Genomic DNA, 21437 nt, shown 5'->3' with positions numbered 1-21437 from the left:
CTTTACTGATTGTCTTGTTATTGTCACTAATAATAACTTCTGACAAGTTCACTATGGCAGATGTCAAGCTAAATTACCCATAATTTTACTGTTTTACAAAGACTTACATTTTCTATTTTCCAATCTAATGGAATCTCCCGAAAACTAGAGATTTTGTGGAAAACTAAAACCAATGTAACAACTTTCTCACTAGCCATTTCTTTTAAGTCCCTAGATTGAAGTTCATTGTGACCTGTTGCAAATATTGGAAGTAACCACTATTACTGGCTGGAAGAAATTAAAAACCTGTTTCAATATTTCTACATTTAAATGAATACAACTTTAATCAAAAAAAAACCTATCAACAAATCTCTTTTGTCTGGGAAGGAAAGAAATTAAGAAGACTCACAATGATGCTAATTGCAGTTTGATGTAGCTTTTGTGTCTTTTTTGTTTATTTATAAATATGCTGAAAGCTTACTACATATTTTTGCAGACTTGATGCTCCTTTAAATGTGAACTGAGATTTGCTTCAGGTAAGATTTTAGAAAGCGTATAATGATACAGAATGTAAATTAATGCTTCCTCATCCCCACACAGTAAATACTTGATGTGACTTTGTACTCTTGTTTAATGCTGTTGGTGGTTTGCCATTAAAGATCAAATTTGTTTTCTGTGAAAAAATGTACCAAAGTCAAGGAGCGAAACTTCCTACCCACAGAAGGTAAAACCCACTCTGCAGATTTCCAGAACTCTCGTTCTTATGCATTCTTATTCTTATCCTTTATATATCTGAAAAAAAACTTTAAGAATTAGGACCAGGGGAATGTTGCAGTCATTGTGTTTCTACCTCAGATGTTAATAATATTAGTAATGAGAGAGGAGGAGAACATAAAAAAGGTAAGACTTTACTATAGCAAGTCATGATTTTGTGCTAGGTCAAATGTTTGACTTCCTTTGAAGCTAGGATGCATTTGTTCCCGTCATAGCTAGGTGAAATGCTCAAAACAAAAGTAAACTCACTTTGCAATGTAGAACAAGGTTTGAATTGCATTCCACGTGTCATCTTTCCAGCTGTTTATCATAAAAGATCAGACGATGGTTTTTATATTCAGTTTGGGCTGTCATAGGGGAATTCAGAAACCCTGAAGAAAGTCCCTTGCAATCTTTTACCTATGGTGTGCAATTGAGTATGGAGAAATAATATAGTTTATTCCAGTGAAAAAAAATGGAAGTTTCATACTTCCTTCACTTTGTAACATATTCCCAACTGAAAATATATCACGTTGACCACATTTACAGAATCACTTATTTAATTATCAACGAGCCAGAATTGGTTAGCTGTATTATCACCAGAGGAGGGCAGGTGTTTCCCCAAAGTTCCCTGTACTGCCAAATATGGTCAGTCCAAACCTTAACTGCAGGCTCATGGTGTAGGTTAGGTTTGAAATGAAATCCAAACTGAGAAAGAAAATCCAAATCTTGTCACAAAGTACAGTACGTCCATGCATAACAAGTCATGAAGCTAATGAATACTTTTCTCCAAAATAGTTTGCATATTGGTACAGGTAATATAACTGATCTCCATGTATGATCAGAATCCTTATGCCATCTTCTTGGGGAGCAAATGACCCTGTCCCAGCTGAACAAATAACAATATAGTCTGTACATTAATCCACATTAAGTCACAAGTTTATAAGATATGTCATGGGTGATACATGTTTAGAGAGAAAATGGTGGATGCAGGGACAGTTACAATGTTTAAAAGATATTTAGATAAGTTCATGAATAGGAAAGGTCTGGAAGGATAAGGGCCAAGTCCAGGCAGGTGAGACTAGTTTAGTTTGGGAACAAGGTCAGCGTGGACTGGTTGGACTGAAGGGTCTGTTTCCATGCTGTATGATTCTATATCCCACCTTAAATCAACTATCCAAATACATCTGTACTGAAGGATTCTATGATTCTACCTTAAACTCTCACTTCCGCTGTCACGTGTTTTATACTGAAATACTCCAGTGTTATTGCCTGCACCATACTACAAAAAAGTGAATTTCAAGTGTTAATCTCTCTCCACAAAGATGACCTTTTGATTTCAGTCCTTAAATTATCTCTTACTAGTTTGAACGTATATCTTTTATCTCACTGCTACTTTTTAATTTAGTATTTCAGGCATGCCTTTTCTATTCCCTTAACAGTCTTGAATATCTCCAATTGATTAATTCCCAGACACTTTCTCTCAGCCTTTAATAATAACTTAAATCTTTGACCATCAAGACCAAAATAATCACTCTGCTCTGCTTCCTGTTCATGAACGTCTTCCTACAACCGAATATGATACAGTATTCAAAGTGTGTGGCCAGACGAACGGTCATGATTTCCTCCGTCACTTACTCTATTGTTTTGACTCAGTTGTTCCAACATCCTGTTGGCTGTGATGATGTGTGTACTTTCAGCTGGATATGTTGAGCACCAAGTCTAAGTGTCCTTGGTCTCTTTCAAACTCAAGTGTACCTATTTTAAAACCATTCATGGTTTTTCCTTCACATGGGTTTATATCAAAAATCGACGTGCGGACACACTTCCCACTCACTTCCTCTGTTGACATCATTCTGTAAATTACAGCTTACCTTTTCTATTCCACTACTCTTCCTCATTTAGTACTATCTACAAATTTGGCCAATTTGCATAAAACGTCTGAATCCAGGTCATTAATACTATTTCGAAATGCCAGTGGTGTTGACACTGAGCTTTGGGTAAGCTCACTTCTTATTTTCTACCGAGCAATCAATCATGTATTCATTTCCAAGTTTTTTCTTGTAGCCCTACTGCATGGAACTTGTAACCTTTAAGGAAACTTCATCAAACGCGTTTTGAAAGTCATTCTGGAACTTCTGCATTTGTTTGGATTATTCCTTTAGAGTATCAGAGGTTGATTAAATGCAATTTTTCTAACTAATATTCACTGTGTTTATATTCTATTGCACAAATAATCTGATACTTGTTTAGTCCTGAAAACCAATTCCATCATTTGACACAGAATTGATGTAAGATTGATAGGTTTGTAGTTGCCTACATCTCTTTTGTCACTCGTTTGGAGTATGAATACACGAGACTATGCCCGATCTTACAGTAACCCTGCAAATTACGTCGACCATTCAATAATGATTGACAATGTTTCACAAATTTAAATTTGAAGAATAACTGGCCATTTTTAATTAAAATAGTAGCAAGTTAGCATCACTATTGACTCAGCTAGTTAAATCAATGAACCAATCACATAACACAATGTATTATGCTAATGTATGCAGCTCCTATTGCTTGTTATTAATGACCCTGTGATAAGTTGATGGTGATAAGCTTTCTGAATTCCAAGAAATCAAAAAGATGTAACAACGATGAAAATAGCAGTAGTTGCTTCTGATTGACCGTAAGTTGAGCTACATTATCAGATGTTATAAACATAAAGATGTACTTTTGGTTTTCAAGTAGAGAGGACTTATTTACACAAATGATCTTTGATGCGGAGCAAAAGCAACTATGAGTAAAACTCAGTGAATGCAATCATGATATTTTCAATTTCAAGGTATGCAACTTGAGCTTGACAAGTGAAAATTCCTATGACGTGATATGGGCCGATGTAATATATCTGGTTTAAAAAATATAATAACTTGTCATTCTTCTATGGCATAATTCACAGGGAACCATGTCTAAGTATAATTTCCAACTGAGACATGGTTGGAATTATACATAGCTAGGAATGGAATTGAGAGGCTTGGTTCAAAGGAAATTCTCGGGTTTGGGTTTTATATTCTGCCCAGAAGCAGGTGGCTGGCATGCTGGGATTTGGATGCAGGACTGTTAGGAAGCATAGAGAAGCGAGTGACATTGTCAGCCTGCACTGGAATTTTACCAGCTAATTAAGAGACTTCTCCCTCCTAGCATTTTCCCAGCTGTAGGTGTGGGGCAACACCATTTGTCAAGGATATTAGGTACAGCTTTCAGGCTTGACTGTGAGTTCAAGGATTGTTGGGGGTTCCCACCTGTGCCTGATAGACTGCCAGACTAATGGAAATGGCGGCATATGGTCACCACCAGTCCCATCAATCAGCCCTCTGGATCATGAACCCCTGGCAGGGCCTGTTAGACATTCCCAGTTATCCAGCCTCCTCCACAGACTCAGCAGTGGCCAATGCTCCCACCTAACTGTCAGGCAAGGCAACATCCTAAACTCAGGCAGTTAACTAGATGAGCACTGTAACATCCAATTGTGACTTGCAGGCCTCATGGAGGAAGGTTCATCACTGGCTTTTCAGCTAGTGGACAGGGCCAAAACCTCAACAAATCTCCTGGCCCTTCTGTCAGTCAGTAGTGTGGGCAGTTGGGAGATTATAGGTCCCATGGAAATAAGTTGTAGTGAAGAAAGAGAGTTCGGGGACCAGGTGCATAGACTTTTAAAATGCCACAAACAGGTGCAGAAAATAATCAAGAAAGCTAATGGAATGCTGGCCCTTCTGTCTAGAGGGTTGGACTACAAGGATGCAGAAGTTATGCTGCAGTTATATAAAACCTTGGTTAAACCCCACTTGGAGCACTGAGTAGATCTGAGCACCAAATCTCAGGAAGAATATACTGGCCTTGGAGGAGCGCAATGTAGACTTACAAGAATAATAGCTGGACTTCAGGGGTTAAGTTATGTGGAAAGATTACACAAACTGGGCCTGTTTCCTCTGGAATTAAGAAGGTTAAGGAGTGATCTGATCAAAGTCTTCAAAATATTAACAGGAAACGACAGGGTAGGTAAACTATTTACTCTGGTCTGGGATTCTAGAACTAGGGAGCATAGTCGGAGAGTTAGGGCCAGACTGTTCAAGAAAGATGTTAGAAAATATTTCTACAGACAAAGGCTGGTAGATGTTTGGAATTCACTTCCAAACTGGCAATAGATGCTGGATCAGTTGTTCATTTTAAATCTGAGACAGATACATTTGTGTTAACGGAAGGTATGAAGGAATATGGACCAAGGGTAGGTACATGGAATTTGGCCACAGATCAGCCATTATCTCATTGAGTGGTGGGACAAGCTCGAGAAGTTGAATGGTCTACTCCTGTTTCCATGTTCCTCAAGTACTCTACATGATAGATGATCTTATAAACCTCTGTAATCATTACCTTTGGAGATTTATCATTGTATCACCAGAAATATATACAAGAAACTCAGTAAGATATTTACCTTCTATTTCATCAATTTTGAGTTAAAAATAGCTCAATGACATTGACAAATAAAAGTCTGTATCTACGACCTTAAAGCATTTTTCGTGTTTTATTAGACTAAAGTTAGAATAGGTTTATAATCAGTAGTCTGTGTTTCTCCATATTCTCTCACGCACAAGTGGCCACACACTTGTATATGAAAAGAACCTCTTTGTTTTAAGGACAGAAATACATAATGTTTATGTCTTATATTATCAGTCTTAACTCAGTAAAAATACTCTTTTCCTCTAAGATGGAAAGTCATGATATGACTTGAGCATGCAATCTATGTTGACCAGTGCTGCACTGAGGGAGTTCTATACTTTGCATGTGGTGATGTTTTACTGAGACTTGTCTATCCTCTCAGGTGAAGAGAAGTAATCCCATTGCATGATTTAGAGCGGTAAAGGGACACCCTCTTGGTTCACTTGCTAATATTTATCACTTAGTCAGCATAATTAAAATCATATTACTGTATGTCATCTTGCTAATGTACCAATTGGTTTCCAATGCAAAAGCTGCTAAAATTGAAACAACATAAATTCCATAGAATAAGTGATTGATTAGTGCACGTGCAGTCTGCGGAATACTGATTCAATTCAACATTTTCACAGTTCTAGGAGAAAATTAATCCCAGACTTTTGGGTGAAGCTGAAGATGCCAAGTAAACCATTATTGAAAAGATTAGAAGACAACTTAAGAATGATTTTAATTATATTTTCATGACATATGTAGTTTTAAACTGTGCTTAAACTTACATTTGAACTGTAGAAATTTTATATATCAACAAAGGGCACGTACAATTTTCTTCTAAGAACTCATTAGACAGATTATGAAAAACAAATCAATGAGTTCACATAATCTAAACCCATTGTAAATGTGAACAAGTAAATTAGAAATATAAGAACTAGTTGGAGCAGAAAGCTTGATTATATTTATCAATCTAATATACTTTTACACACATACATCTAGACCTACAGTGTGGACTTTGGCCACTGGTCAGCAACAGATGATCTTCACAGTTGTATTTCCATGACAGAATGTGGATTACTTAGAGAAAAATGTCAAGCCAATGTGACATTTTGACTTTTGCTGTACGCCACATCTGACCGAGACACTAACTAGGAATAGTCTGTGTTTTGAAGGTGGAGACTCACAGGTCTATGAGATGATGGCTATTGCATTTGATTGATATAGAGAAGCTGACTCAGATACAGTTTACATAAGAACATACCTTGGGCAGAATCTTATGGGGGTCAAACTGACATGGGCAACGGTAAGGCTTGTGCTAGAATTGGACCAGAAGTCTGGTGAAGCACATCCCAATGTCGGGATCATCTCACTTCACCTTTTAGTGGTTTTTACAAATGGGATGGCAAGTTGTTTCTGGAAGTGGCAAGTTGCCAAATGACGGTGATTTACACTTATCAATGTCCTTGTTGATGGCCCAACTTGCTTCATTTATATTCCAATCCCGAGCTTACCAAACTCAGTCAACATTCAGAAAACCTGACAAGGAAACCAGACCAGGCACTTGGTAGATTAAGTTCACTGCTTGCTCCAAAAGAACTCCCCATGTTGAACATCAGTCACCAGTATCTCAGAGCACATTCCGTAGGGACTGGCCACATGCAACCCATGTCCATGGATATTAGTACCTGACATGTGCCAGCCTCCAAGAACCGTTATTGTAAATCTCATATTGATTTATAAGATGCTTCTGCACTTCAATACTGCACTTTGGGCTGTACCAGCAACTAGCATTGTAACACTGCAGCAAGCACATTTCCTCAGGGAAATGTACCCAGCTCACTGGCTGGATGAGGTTACATCCTAGGCTCTTGATCATTCACTCTGAACCTACCTGGAGTATCACAGGTATCCCTGCTTTGCATTACCTTGCCTTTTTACACTTTGAACCCTCAGCTGGAGATACCAGGCTCACATTAATGCTGTCTTGCCATTTAGCACATATCCGAAGCCAGGAAGCTTGTCATGGTTGTCAGCAGGCCTCAGTCAGGCCAAGGGGTTAGCCTTCACTCCGGAGGTTCCAGCACAGTAATTCAAGGGCAGTCTTTGATATCAAGCCAGGGTCCACTTGGGGTGGTCAGAGTCAGAGTATTTTCATAACGAGAAAGGAGCAAAATGATTTGATTTGATTCATTGTCGTGTATACCCAAGTACAGTGAAGAGCTTGGTTTACGAGCAGTACAGGCAGATCATAGTAAGCAAGGACATACAGATCATAGGGTGAAAAATACTTGGAAACAGTAAGGCATACAGGTTACACCGCATAGCATGTACATGAGGCAAGATCAACATTAACAAAATCAACATTATTTGAATTTAGAGAGTCCATTCATCAGTCTAATGGCAGGGAAGAAGCTGTTCTTGAACCTGCTGGTGCGTGTGTTCAAGCTTCTGTATCTTCTGCCTGATGGAAGAGGTTGTAGGAGATCATTACTGGGGTGGGATGGGTGTTTGATGATGTTGGCAGCCTTTCCGCAGCAATGAGACATGTGAATGGAATCCATGGATGGGATGTTGGTTTCCATGATGTTCTGGGCTGTGCATACAACCTTCTGCAGTTTCTTACGGTCCTAGGCAGAGCAGTTGCTGTCCCAAGCTGTTATGCAGTGTGTATAACAGGCCCAACTATCTTTAGCTGCTTCATCAATGACCTTCCCTCCATCATAAGGTCAGAAGTGGGGATGTTCGCCAATGACTTCCACAACTGGTCTGAGGAGAAAGAAGAGGCATTACACCATCCTGTGAGAGTTCCAGGACCCTTCCCATAAAGCAGGGCAACGATTTCCACCACCCCGCCCCTGTCTGCCATCTGGAGAAAATGACAGGAACCGTGCACAGCAGCTCTGGACTGATAGTGCTTGTCTGGATGTGCCACAGGCTTTTGAAGGTGGTGTCAGCACTAAGAATGCCAGTAAATTCTGGGATATGCAAAGTTCCAGTAATGGCATGTGGTATGATGGGGCAGAAATCAAATATGATACATTCCATAGGAGTGGAAACAGTAACTAATGTTCTGGGTCTGGTAAGATTCAGTGAGAAAATCCACTCAGTCTTGCTCCGAGAATCCCTCTGACAAACTCAATATGATTTGCACTTAGCCAAAGAACTGCAATATTTAGCCTATGGTGTTTGAAATTGAGGTAGTTCAATCTGAAGCTAAATTTGAAGAGAAGGTGTAGAGGCATGGGACACAAATTGGCTGAGGTGGATTAGGGAAATGCATTTTAAGTCACAACGGATAGTCTTTAAAGAACTATCACATGACTTACATCAACTATACATTCCTTTAAGGTGCAAAAACTCAAAAAAGTCAATCAGACTTAGCTAACAAAGCAAGTTCAAGATTGTATAAATTTAAAAGAAAGGTCTATAAAGTTTGCAGAATTAGCAGTAAATCCAAGCAATGAGAGGTTTTTAGAATACAGCAAAGAACGACCAAGAAACTGTTAAGGAAGAGGAGAATAGAATATGAATACAACCTAGCAGAAAATATGAAAATGGCCTGTAAAAGCTTCTATAGGTATGTAAAAAAGAAACATTTGACTAAAAACAGCTGTGGGTTCATTGCAGGCTGAGTCAGGAAAATTTATAATCCGAACTAAAGAAATGGCAGGGAAGCTAAATGATTACTTTGAATCTGTTTTCACTGAGGAACATATAAGAAATCTTCCTCAACTAGAGTTCAAGAGGTTGGAAAATGAGCAATTGAAGCAATATAGTATTGGTAAGAAGACCGCACTGGAGAAATTAATGGGCTGCAGTTGATAAATTCCCAGGATCTGATATTCTACATCCCAGCGTGTTGAAGGATGTAGCTATAGAGATAGTTGATGCATTGCTGATCATCTTCCAAAATTCTGTGGACAGAATCTTGCCTTGCTTTGTGCAATGTGGGCTATGTCATGATGGGTGGTAGAATTGGACGAGATGTTAAGTAACTCCCATCTCAATGTTGAGACCATCTCATCGTCTTATTGGCTTTTCTTAAGTAGTATGGCGAGATTCTCACTAGACAGCAGCAAGTTTCCAATCGATCCTCTATTATTCACCATTAAATGCCTTCTTAACAGTGCAACTTGCCACAGGTCGCAATCTCTTTACACTCATCATATAAACTAATGGACAGGAAAACATTTGGAATTCACTACCACAGAGGGCTGTGAAGCTCAATCTTTGAGTACGTTTAAGACAAACTGATAGATGTCTAATTACCACAGTGTTCAGGGTTTTGACGATTGGTTGGTTAAAGGGCATCTAATTGTTCGATCAGCATTGATCATATTGCCCAACAGGGCAGGGTCAATGATGTGAATGAACTACTCCCATTCCTATGTTCCCAGATGAATTAGGACTAGGACTATGACACTTAACCCCTCAAGCCTATTCCACCATTCAATAAGATCATGGTGGATCTGATTAGTCCATATGCTTGCCTTCTCCTCCTTCTATCGCCTTTTGAGGAAGTGAGTTCCAACCCACAACTCTCTGTGAATGAAAGTTTATCATCATCATTGCCTTAAACAGTGATTCCTTACTTTTAACCAGTGAATTTTAGTTCTGGATTCTTCAACAAAAGAAAATGTCCTTCCCACATCCACACTGTCAAGACCACCAAGATGTTTCCATCAAACTGCCTCTTAATCTGCTAAACATCAATGGATACAAGTCTACTCTGTTCAATCTTTTCTTGTAAGACAATTCACCTATTACAGGAATTAGTATAGTAAACTTGCTCTGATTTGCTTCCAATGCATTTACATCCTTCCTTAAATAGGGAGACCAGACTGAACAGAAAACTCCAGATATGGTCACACCAGTTCTGTATGTAAGTGAAGAATAACCTTCCAACTTGTGTATTCAATTCTGTTTGCAATGAATTATAACATTCTATTAGTTTCCTAATTACCCGCATTCTAATCTTTTGTGAATCATGCACTAGGATACCCAAATCCCAGAGTATTTCAGGCTCTTCAATCTTTTACCATTTAAATAATGTGTGTTTTTTAATTCTTCCTGTGAAACTGGAAAATTTCATATTTTTCCCCGCATTATACTCCATTTACCAGAGTTTTGCCCACTCGATTAAGCTATTTATATCATTTCTATCTTTCTTAGGTCCACTTCAAAAACTAATTTTCCGACCCGTGTGCCATACGCAAATTTAGCAATCATAAATTCTGTCCCTTCTGCCGAGTAACTGATATAAATTATAAAATGTTGAGGTCTGCAGTGATACATGCGGCTCACTACCTGATACATCTTGCTAAGCAGAAAATGACCTATTTATGCCTACTCTACGTTTCCTGTTAGTTTAGCCAATCTTCTGTCCATTCTAATATGATACCCTCTACACCATTTTCAGTAGCTGCAATAATTTGCTCAGTACCACTTCCCTGGTGACTGTAACTTCCTTGAGTTCCTACTTTATCTCAATTTCCTGTTTTATTGTTATTGCTGGAATTTTTAAAATTCATTTGTGGGATGTGAGCGTCACTGGCTAATCAGCATTTATCGCCCATCTGTACTTGCCCTGGAGAAGGTGCTGGTGAGTTGCCTTATTGAACTGCTGCAGTCCATCTGCTGTAGGTTGACCCATAATGCCATTAGGGAGGGAGTTCCAGGATGTTGACCCAGCAACAGGATGGCGAGTGGTTTGGAGGGGAACCTGAAGGTGATGGCGTTCCCATGCACCTGCTGCCCTTGTCCTTCTAGATGGAAGTGGTTGTGGGTTTGGAAGGTGCTGTCTGAGGATCTTTGGTGAATGTCTGCAGTGCATCTTGGAGATAGGACACACTGCTGCTACTGAGGGTCAGTGGTGGAGGGAGTGGATGCTTGTGGATGTAGTGCCAATCAAGCAGGTTGCTTCGTCCTGAATGGAGTCAAGCTTCTTGAGTGTTCTTGGGGCTGCACTCATCCAGGCAAGTTGGGAGTATTCCATTACGCTCCTTACTTGTGCCTTGTAGATGGGAGGACAGGCTTTGAGGAGTCAGGAGGTGAGTTACTCGCTGCAGTATTCCTGGCTCTGCTATCGTGGTCACTGTGTTTATGTGGCAAGTCCAGTTGAGTTTCTGGTCAATGGTAACCCCAAAGATGTCGATAGTGGAGGATTGAATGTCAAGGAATGGTGGTTAGATTATCTCTTATTGGTGATATTCATAGCCTGGCATTTGTGTGGCGTAGAAGTTATTTGCCATTTGTCTTCCCTAAGCCTGGATATTGTCCAGATCTTGTTGCATTTCAATATGCTTCAGTATCTGAGGAGTTGTGAACAATGCTGAACATTGCACAATCATTTGTGAACATCTCCACTTCTGACCTTATGATGGAGGGAAGGTCATTGATGAAGCAGCTGTAGATGATTGCACCTAGGACACTACCCTGAGGAACTCCTGCAGAGATGTCTTGGAGCTGAGATGACTGACCTCCAGCAACCATGATCATCTTCCTCTGTGTCAGGCATGACTTCAACCACCAGAGAATTTGTCCCTGATACCCACTGATTCCAGTTTTGCTAGGACTCCTTGGTGCCACATTTGGTCAAATATAGCCTTGATGTTACCTCACCTGTGGAATTCAGTTCTTTTGTCCATGTTTGGACCAGGGCTGTAATGAGACCAGGAGCGGAGTGGCCCTGGCGGAACTGGGCGTCACTGAGCAAGTCATCGCTGAGCAAGTGCTGCTTGATAGCACCGTTGATGATAGCTTCCAGTACTTCACTGATCGGGACTGGACTGACTGGACGGTAATTAGCAAGGTTGGATTTGTCCTGCTTTTTACGTACAGGACATAGGTGGGCAATTTTCAATGTTGCCACATAGATGCCAGTATTGTTACTTTACTGGAACAGTTCTGCTAGGGTGCAGCAAGTTCTGGAGGACAAGTCAGTACTATTGCTGTAACGTTGTCAGGGCCCATAGCCTTTGCAGTATCCAGTGCTTCCAATCATTTCTTAATATTACATGGAGTGAACTGAATTGCCTGAAGACTGGTATCTGTAATGCTGAGGTCCACTGTAGGAGGCTGAGTTGGATCATCCATTCTGCACTTTTGGCTGAAGGTTGCTGCAAATACTTCAGTCTTATGTTTTACTCTTATGTGCTGGACTCTTCCATCCTCAATGATGGAGATATTTGTGAGCCTCCTCCTCCAGTGAGTTGTTTAATTGTCTACCATCATTGATGAATGGATGTGGCAGGACTGCAAAGCCTATCTGATCTGCTGTGGAATTGCTTAGCTTTGTCTATCACTTGCTATTTATGCTGCTTGGCATGCAAGTAGTCCTGTATGGTGGCTTCACCAGGTTGACACCTCATCTTCAGGTATGCCTGGTGCTTCTTCTGGCATGCCCTCCCCAGGCATGACCTCCTATATTCTTCATTAAACCAGGTTTGATCCCCTGGCTTGATGGTAATGGTTGAGTTGGTGATTTGCGGGCCATGAGGTTACAGATTGTGCTGGTATACAATTCTGCAGCTGTTGATGGCCCACAGCATGTCATGGATGCCTAGTCTTGAGCTGCTAGATCTGTTCAAAGTCTGTCCCATTTAGCATGGTGATGGTGACGCACAACATGATGAAAGTTATTCTCAACACGAAGGCAGGGCTTTGTCTCCACAAGGACTGTGCGTTGGTCACTCTTACTGGTACTGTCATGGACAGATGCATCTGCAGCCAGCAGATTCATAAGGATGAGGTCAAGTATGTTTTCCCTCTTGTTGGTTCTCTCACTACATGCTGCAGACCCAGTCTAGCAGCTATGTCCTTCAGGAGACCACTCAATCAGTAGTACTGCTTCGGAGCCACTACTGCTGGTGGACATTGAAATCCCCCACCCAGAGTAGGTTTTGTGCCCTCGCAATCCTCAACACTTTCTCCGAGTGTTGTTCAACATGGAGGAATACTGATTCATCAGCTGAGGGAGGACTGTATGTGGTAATCAGCAGGAGGTTTCCTTGCCCACGTTTAAACCGAAGCTATGAGACTTCATGAGGTCCAGAGTCAATGTTGAGGACTCCCAGGGCAACTACCTCCTGAATGTATCCAACTGTGCCACCACCTCTGCTGAGTCTGTCCTGCTGGTGGTACAGGACATATCCAGGGACGGTGATGGTAGTGTCTGGGACATTGTCTGTAAGGTAAGATTCCGTGAGTATGACTATGTCAGGCCATTGCTTGGCTAGTCTGTGATACAGCTCTCCCAATTTGGCACTAGCCCCCTGATTTTAGTAAGGGTGACTTTGCAGGATTGACAGAGCTGTTTCTGCCATTGTCTTTTCTGGTGCCTGGGTTGATGCCAGGTGATCTGTCCGGTTTCATTTCTTTGAGACTTTGTAGCGATTGGTACAACTGAGTAGCTTGCTAGGGCATTTCAAAGGGCAGTTGAGAGTCAACCACATTGCTGTGGATTTGGAATCACATGTAGGCCAGACCAGGAGAGGAAGGCAGATTTCCTTCCCTGAAGGACATTAGTGAACCAGATGGGTTTTTCCAACAATTGACAATGGTTTCATGGTCATCAGTAGATTCTGAATTCCAGATGAATTTATTGATTTCAAATTCTACCATCTGCTTTAAAATTCCACCATCTGCGATGGCAGAATTCAAACTTAGATGTCCAGAACATGAATTGAGTTTCTGGATTAATAGTCTAGCGATAAAACCACTAGGCCATTCTCCTCCCCTCTACAGTGAAGACCAATACAAAAAGAACCTGTTCAATTCATCTGCCGTGTCCTTATGTTCATCATTAATTCTCCAGACGCACTTTCTATAGGACTAATATTCACTTTGCTAATAATTTTAAAAATCTATAGAAACTCTTACTGTTTTTATCTTTCCCTCATACTACAACTTTATTCCTCCCTGTTAATCTATTAGTCCATCAGCGCTTTTTTTAAAAAAAATAATCTATCCAATCTTCTGACCTACATCTACTTTTGAGCAATTTTAAGCTTTTTCTTTAAGTTTAATACTATCTTTAACTTTCTCATTATCCAAAGATGGTGGGTCTTCCCTTTGGAATTTCTCTTTCTTATTGGAATTTATCTAATGTGTGTATTCTGAAATATCCCCTTAAATATCTGCTCTGCACCTCTTAACCCAATTTGCCAGTTCATTTTAGCTAGTTCTGCTCATAATTGTCTTTATCTAAGTTTAAAATACTAGCCTTGGTCCACTCCTCTGTCCCTCAAACTAAATTGGAAATTGAATCTTGTTAATATCATTTCCACATAGGGGCATCTTTACTATGAGGTCATTAATTAATCCTTTCTTGTTGTATAATGCCAGATGAAGTATAGCTAGCTCTCTGGTTGACTCCAAAATGTGTTCTAAGAAACTATACCAAAAATATTCTGTGAACTGATCGGCTAGACCACCTTTGCCCATCTGATTTTTCCAGTTTATATGCAACTTAAAATGCCCCATGATTATCACTGGAACTTTATTGCAAGCACCCATTATTTCTTCCTTTATACCACATCCTACAGTGTATTTACTGTTAAGGGGCCTGTACACCACAGATGCTTCTTGCTTATATCATTTCTCATCTCTACCTTTCAACTTCCTGGTTTTCTGAAATGGGGCCTTCCCTCTCTATTGTATTAACGCCATCATTAATACAGCCACCATCCCACTTTTCCTAACTTCCTGTCCTTAAGTGCCCTGTACACTTCAATGTGGAGGTCACAATCCAAGTCACCGTACAGCCATGTCTCTGATAGGGCTATCAAATCATGTTTATTTATTTCTATTTGCAGTTCAAATGTTATGTGTATTCAGACACAACTTTGTCCTTATCTGGCGATTTACTCTTGGATATCTACTCTCTATCTCTTATGGTCATGATCTGTTTATCTTTTCCAATATTAACTTTTTTTTCTCATTCCTTGTTTCTACCCTTTGATTTACAACATCTTCCCAAATTCCCAAATTTGATCTCTTGCCCCTACTGTTTAGTTTAATGCACTCTCCATTTCTGTAATCATGCAGCTTGCTAGAACATTGAACCCAACTAGTACCTCAGGAACTGGAACATACTTTTTTTCATACCAGTCTTTGAGTCGTGCATTCATTTCTCTAATTTTATTTGCATTTTACCAATTTGCTCATGGCTCAAGTAATTAACCAGAGATTATTAATTTTGAGAATTTTTTTTGCAGTCCAGCTCCTCATACAGCCTATGCAGAATCTGTTTTCTCGTTCTGTTTATACCTATATGGAACACATTGACTGGATCATCTCTTTCCCACAGGAAGTTCCCTCCAGCCCTGAGCAGATGTCCTGTACTTTGGCATTGGGCAAGCAACCCAGCCATTTGGACTCTCACATTTTGCTGCAGTATCAATCCTCCTCACTATACTGCCCCCTACTCCCAATATATTCCTTATCTTTATGGTTCCCCTTCCATATGAATGGCTTCTTGTACCACAGTGTCACGGTCAGTTAGCTCAAACATCCTTCAGCCCTCACTCTCATCTAGTCAAGATTCAAGTACCTCAAACCTGTTGAACAATTTCAAAAGCTGAAGTTCCTCCACCTCTTGGATCTCCACATCTGCCTCACCAGCAGGCAAACACCCCTGATCCTGACCAAATCAGAAGACCCTACCCATAGTTATCCAGGTAACTTTCCCCCTCCCTGATACCACTTAGTGGTCTTCAGCTCATAAACTATGAGCGATGTTCCTTGAGCCATAGATGCTTCCTGTGAATGGGTTTATCCTGGATCAGACTGGCATGCAGAGCTCTTGCATCCTGCATTTTCAATACATCAATTGCCCTGCCATCTTCATTGTGCCATTATTAATTTATAATTCATAAACAGTACTACTCCTTATAAAACTCATAAACTTAATATATACCAATGAAATCTTAAAATACTGAAATATTTCCTGTGTTTTAAAAGGTGAGAAAAAATACGCTCAAGAAATAGATTTAGGCTTAATTTAATTAGGTTAAAAAAATTCAACAATCTTGAAATTTGCCCACACAATCCTTCCCATTATTTGTTACATATTTGTATTGCCAGACAATATTGATTTTTATCGTAAGCCACAGGATTTTTTTTTGTTAAATATAATAATTGGGAAAATTACTTACTTTTTCTACTGAAGAAAAAAAATTAGCAAGGCCACTAATAATGACAAAGTTGAAATCCAAATCATAGCACAGAAAGAATTACCATTTAAAGAAATGGGGGAGTTACTTACCCCAGGTAAACAAGATTAGATCACAGTGACTGCCACCACTATTGGTGCATCTTTACAGATAATCTAACCTACTCAGCAATTGAAGTTTTACTGATTTGTTGAAGGTAAAGTCCGGCTTGGAGTGTTCCAGCACGTCATACATTGGTTAAGGTTTATAAAGCCCTTTAGAGAAAGCAATCCAGAAAAGTGACTGGAGTCTCAAGAAACAAATTCAAAATGCAGAAGCCCACCTCTACAGATCCAGAAGACATGACATTTGGGAACTCTAACAGCACTCTCACTCAAAAGCACAGTTGCAGCTCAGTACTGCTCACCATTTGTGTTATTTTCCAGTGGCTTGCTATAACAGCCATGTGCTGCCTCATCTTTTTCTACATTGATGTGCTAAAGGAGGTAAGTGCATTGTCTCAAAATGCTCCTGTCATTTGGCTAATTTGAAAGAGAACATTTTATTTGGTGATTTAAGTAAGGAAATTATCACACAATTCATGTCAATTATAGATACCTTTCATGTATCTCAATTTATTGGAAGCTGAGGGGTGACCTTATGGAGGTCTACAAAATTATGAGAGGTACAGATAAGGTGGGTAGTCAGAGACTTTTTCCCAGGATGGAAAGGTCAACTACAAGAGGGGGAATGTTTTTCGGAAAATCTTTTACACAAAAGGTGGTGCATGCCTGGAATGCACTGCCAGTGGAGATGATGGAAGCAGGCAGTTTAGCAATGTTTAAGGTGTATCTTGATAGACACATGAATGGGAGGTAAACAGACAGGTAGAAACCATGCATGGGCAGTAAGTAGCTGGTGTAGATAAGGATTAGGAATCAGCACAGGCTTGGTGGCTGTGCTGTATTGTATTATTGGAAGTTGATGTTGTCTGTCATAAATCTCCTTATGGAATAGCAGAAGGTCAGAGATGTAACAGCTGAATTTTCTTTTAAATTTAAAAATCAGTAGCTCAATGAAAACAGTCTGAGGTGAAATTTGGTTAAACTTACAAGCCTCTTCACTCTACAGTGATTTGATATGTACAAAGCAAGCAATGTTGTTCAGGTCAAAGATTTTTAGTTCAATTGATGCATCTTCTACTCATGCAATGATACAAAATGAAGAACATGTAATACTGTCCTGCTGCACCTTACTTCATTTGAATCCCTCAACATTTTGTCCTGGATGTCCTACATGTCCTCAGGCAATCACTTCTGGTTTTGTAATCTTTTAGTGCCTGATTGTCTGTACTTTATCCAAAAACCAAACTGCTATCTTTGGCACTTATGCTTTAACTTTAAGAGCCTTTCTCACTATGTTTAAAAGAAGGCCTGATATTCTTACACACTGAAGGTGTTCAAAGCGTTTTCTAACTAGTGTTTTCAGAATACTCGACAAAATAAACATTTGATTATTTTTTATTTAACCTATTTTTCTAATTAACTTGTTCAGAGATGTTATCACACACCTCTGGAGCAGGTGGAACTTAAACCTGGGCCTCTTGACCGAGGGGTAAGGGCACTACCACTGTGCCACAAGAGGGCCCCTTAACCAGTTGATTACTGATTGGTTGTTTTGAGAAATGCCTGCTTCATATTTACACATTAATTACCTCACTTCCAAATACTTGCTTTAAAATAAAAGCTAAACATTCTAACTGTAAATGTAATTGCTTTCTAAAATTCCTTCTGTGAAAAAAAATGCAGAAAAACAAAGGCACCATTTTAAATAAATTTGACCTTTTATTTTGAAGGACATAAACACTGAACTGCTGGAAAAGATGAAGAATATCACCTCTAACAGTAAGTAAAAGTTTCTGTCTCAGTTTTTTTACTGCGCTTAGATTCAATTGGGATGCTTACCTCTGCATGTTTGATGGAATAAGCTAACATATTCATTGGAAGGGGCAGGAAAGCACATTGCACATCAGTGAGTTTTTGACTGCTGCAGCAGTATGCAATAACTAGCTTATTATTATTTTTATCAGATAAGCTTCACAACCTATCTGATTTCCAAGTGGAAAGAAACTAATCAGTTGCATGAATACAGTGCAATTATACCACACCTACATGCATGTTAAATGAAGCAACAGTTATTTATTCTGTGTACAAAGCCTTACATAACATAGGTATATCTACAAGTTAATAAAGAATTCAACCTATTTGAAAATGAACTCTAAAATGTATTTGCATTGATGTCAATCGTTATAAATTACAATATATTGTGTTTACTTGCTTTTATTCTGAAGAAGTGTATTACAGAAGAAAAAAATAAGTGACTGAGTAACATGACCACAGACATGAGATCGTATCATTGAGAGATAACCTGCAGCACTTGTTACAAAAGAATTGTTTGTATGTGAAGACATTGTGAAACACAGACATTCCTTTCATTGGATTAGTGCCCAAAGTTGCTGCAACTATTCAACTGTAAATATGTGTATATTTATGTATATTTTTTCAGATTTTCAGACCACTGGAAATGATAAATTCAAGAGCTCAGTCATGAAATCAGAGAAGCCAATCGCTCATTTTACTGCACTTGCAGGTCAGTATTAAAATAAAGCTTCATGTGAGCTAACTGCTGAGTGCTAGTGATACAGATGATATTCCTCAACTAACTGGATAAACTTAGCTCAAGTGCTATATCAAATTGAACATAAGTAATAAAAATAACAGCCAAACATATGTTCCACTAAGTGACAGATCGACCTACATCAACAAGCTTTAGTTTTCATTCTGTCTTTTAAGTGCTGAGACACAGAGATGTTAAAAATATAAAAAGGTTGTTTGATTTTGGCAGTTAGAACAAATCTAAAGGGTGAAAGTTTAAAATTCATAAGCAAGATTAGAAAAATTCTCCCCTTCTCTAAATACTGATGTACAGAACTGGTGGGGAACAGGTGAGATGTGAACAATGCAGGCTGCAAAACATTAGTTTGTATCAGTATTAATGCTTACACAGCAATTGCAGGTCAGGACTGGGGAGTATGTGGCGGGTTTTCTTTTTGAGCTTGAGTTTCAATAGTGCCCACCCCTCAGAATTTGCTTTGGCCCAGATCATTTTCCTGGTGCTATACTCATTATGTGCACAGAACAGGGTACCCAAAGAGATTCTGTCGCCAGAGTGAATGAAAAAGCTTCAGCACCAGAAAAGGGGCAGAGACTGACTGACAGATCTAGAAGATCCCCCAGCCAAGAGAGAGGCACTCAGCTGTCAGCTTTCAGCAAGCACACCTCTAGGGCTGACTGCAGAGGAATAGGATTGCTATGAGCGGTTCGACCATTACCAGGAGAGTTATAGAGGTCTACAGCATAGAAAAAGGCTCTTTGGACCATCGAGTCTATACCTGTCAAGAACATTCAGCTAACTATTCTAACCCCAATTTCCAGCAGTTGGCCCATTAGCAGCACAAGTGCACACCCAAGTACTTCTTAAATGTGATGAGGATTTCTGCCTTTATACCCATAAAGGTAGTGTGTTATAGATTCCCACCATTCTCTGGGTCATTTGTTTTTCCTCATACACCCTCTAAACTTCCTGCTTTTTAATCTTAAAACGTCCTATCCCTTAACTGAAGGCCTGGGACCATAATGCTGGCACCTCCTTCTATGAGGAGGATCATAGGAGCAGTTCTCACCAGCCATATTGCTGGCTCCGGGAAGCAGTTATAACTGAGTCAAATGGAGGCAGAAAAGAGGAAAATGCCCATGAGTGAGGAAGGAGCAAGCAGGGGCTGATTTAGATCATGGAATAAACCTGACACTGCACGATCCAAATATTCCAACAAACTGTGACAGCATCCTACCCAACGTTGTGCAGGAGAATGTCCTCCATAGTCCAAATACTTCTTGTAATGGAATTATTCACTGCTGATATTCATTCTAGAAGACAGTAGGGAGCATGGGATGATAATCTAGAGATTTGGTTTGACAGTTTTTTGGGCAAAGTCATTGGCCTTTGTACCTTTGACTCCTCCCCTTGAACAATGTAAATAATGGTAGGATTCACAGATTGATTAACAGTCTAGTGATGGGTGCAGGAAGGGAAACCACTCTGTGACTGCTTTCATAAGTGAGCAAGAAAATATAACTTGGACTGTTCCATTTTCATTCTATTATGTAGTGCTCTACTTGACCCATTTAAAGACTGAGTCATTTCCTTTAAGATTCCCTTATTTGGTCCTGTGTCTGACTGTACAAATCTGATGGATTAATTATTGATGTCCTAGAAATAAGATGCAATGACCAGCTTATTTTCCCATTATTCTTCACTGTATGTTTTTCCTAAACTTAAGCCTGTCATTTGCCTGATTTCCTTTGGCAGATTTCCATAATACATCAGGCCGTCTGTTCTTTGAACACACAAAAGGACACGCTTTCAAAACCCCTGACATGAAGTATAATGAAGCTGGCTACTTGGTGATTCCCACCAATGGTATCTACTTTATTTATGCACAGGTGACCTTTAATTGTTTACAGGACTGCTCCAAGCTCATTCAGCAATTCTTTGTCTCAATTTTCAAGAAGAACAATCATTACCAGGACCCAGAAGTATTGCTGAAAAGCTATGTCAGGCCTCAAGCCAAAGGTGATGACTTTGTGAAGATTTCAACCTACCAGGGTGGAGCCTTCAAGCTGTATGCTGATGACCATATGTATGTTGAAGTTCCCAAAAACAGCCTCATTTCAGCGCTTGAACAAGAAACTTACTTTGGGGCTTTCTTGCTAAAGCCTTCTGCCTCAGAATAAGCAAACTGCCAATTAAGCTATGTTACTAGAAAGCATATTCATGCATTTACACATACACTTATATGTTTCTTTTGAGTGCAATCTGTCTGGTTCAACAGACTGTTCCAATTGATGATTTACGGGAAGTTTATGCTACAATAGCACAATATTTGTTTTGAGTTACACTCCAATGAGTGATTTATCATTTTGTTTTGTAAATTGTAAGGCCAGCTTTGTGTCTTATATTGGT

The 21437-nt window shown here is 39.6% G+C and overlaps 1 protein-coding gene across 1 annotated transcript; it reads left to right on the top strand.

The window, feature by feature from the left end:
• The first annotated feature begins 16684 nt into the window (after positions 1–16684).
• On the top strand, positions 16685–21208 carry LOC109915154 (tumor necrosis factor ligand superfamily member 6-like). The gene is made up of 4 exons (XM_020514765.2): positions 16685–16861; positions 18211–18259; positions 18921–19004; positions 20784–21208. Exons 1-4 carry the CDS (start codon positions 16685–16687, stop codon positions 21206–21208), a joined length of 735 nt encoding a protein of 244 aa, XP_020370354.1.
• The last annotated feature ends 229 nt before the right edge of the window (positions 21209–21437 follow it).

This window comes from Rhincodon typus, chromosome 28, assembly GCF_021869965.1.
Source record: "Rhincodon typus isolate 14 chromosome 28, sRhiTyp1.1, whole genome shotgun sequence".
In the NCBI taxonomy this organism is placed as follows: domain Eukaryota; kingdom Metazoa; phylum Chordata; class Chondrichthyes; order Orectolobiformes; family Rhincodontidae; genus Rhincodon; species Rhincodon typus.
This window is presented reverse-complemented; position numbering and strand designations above follow the sequence as displayed.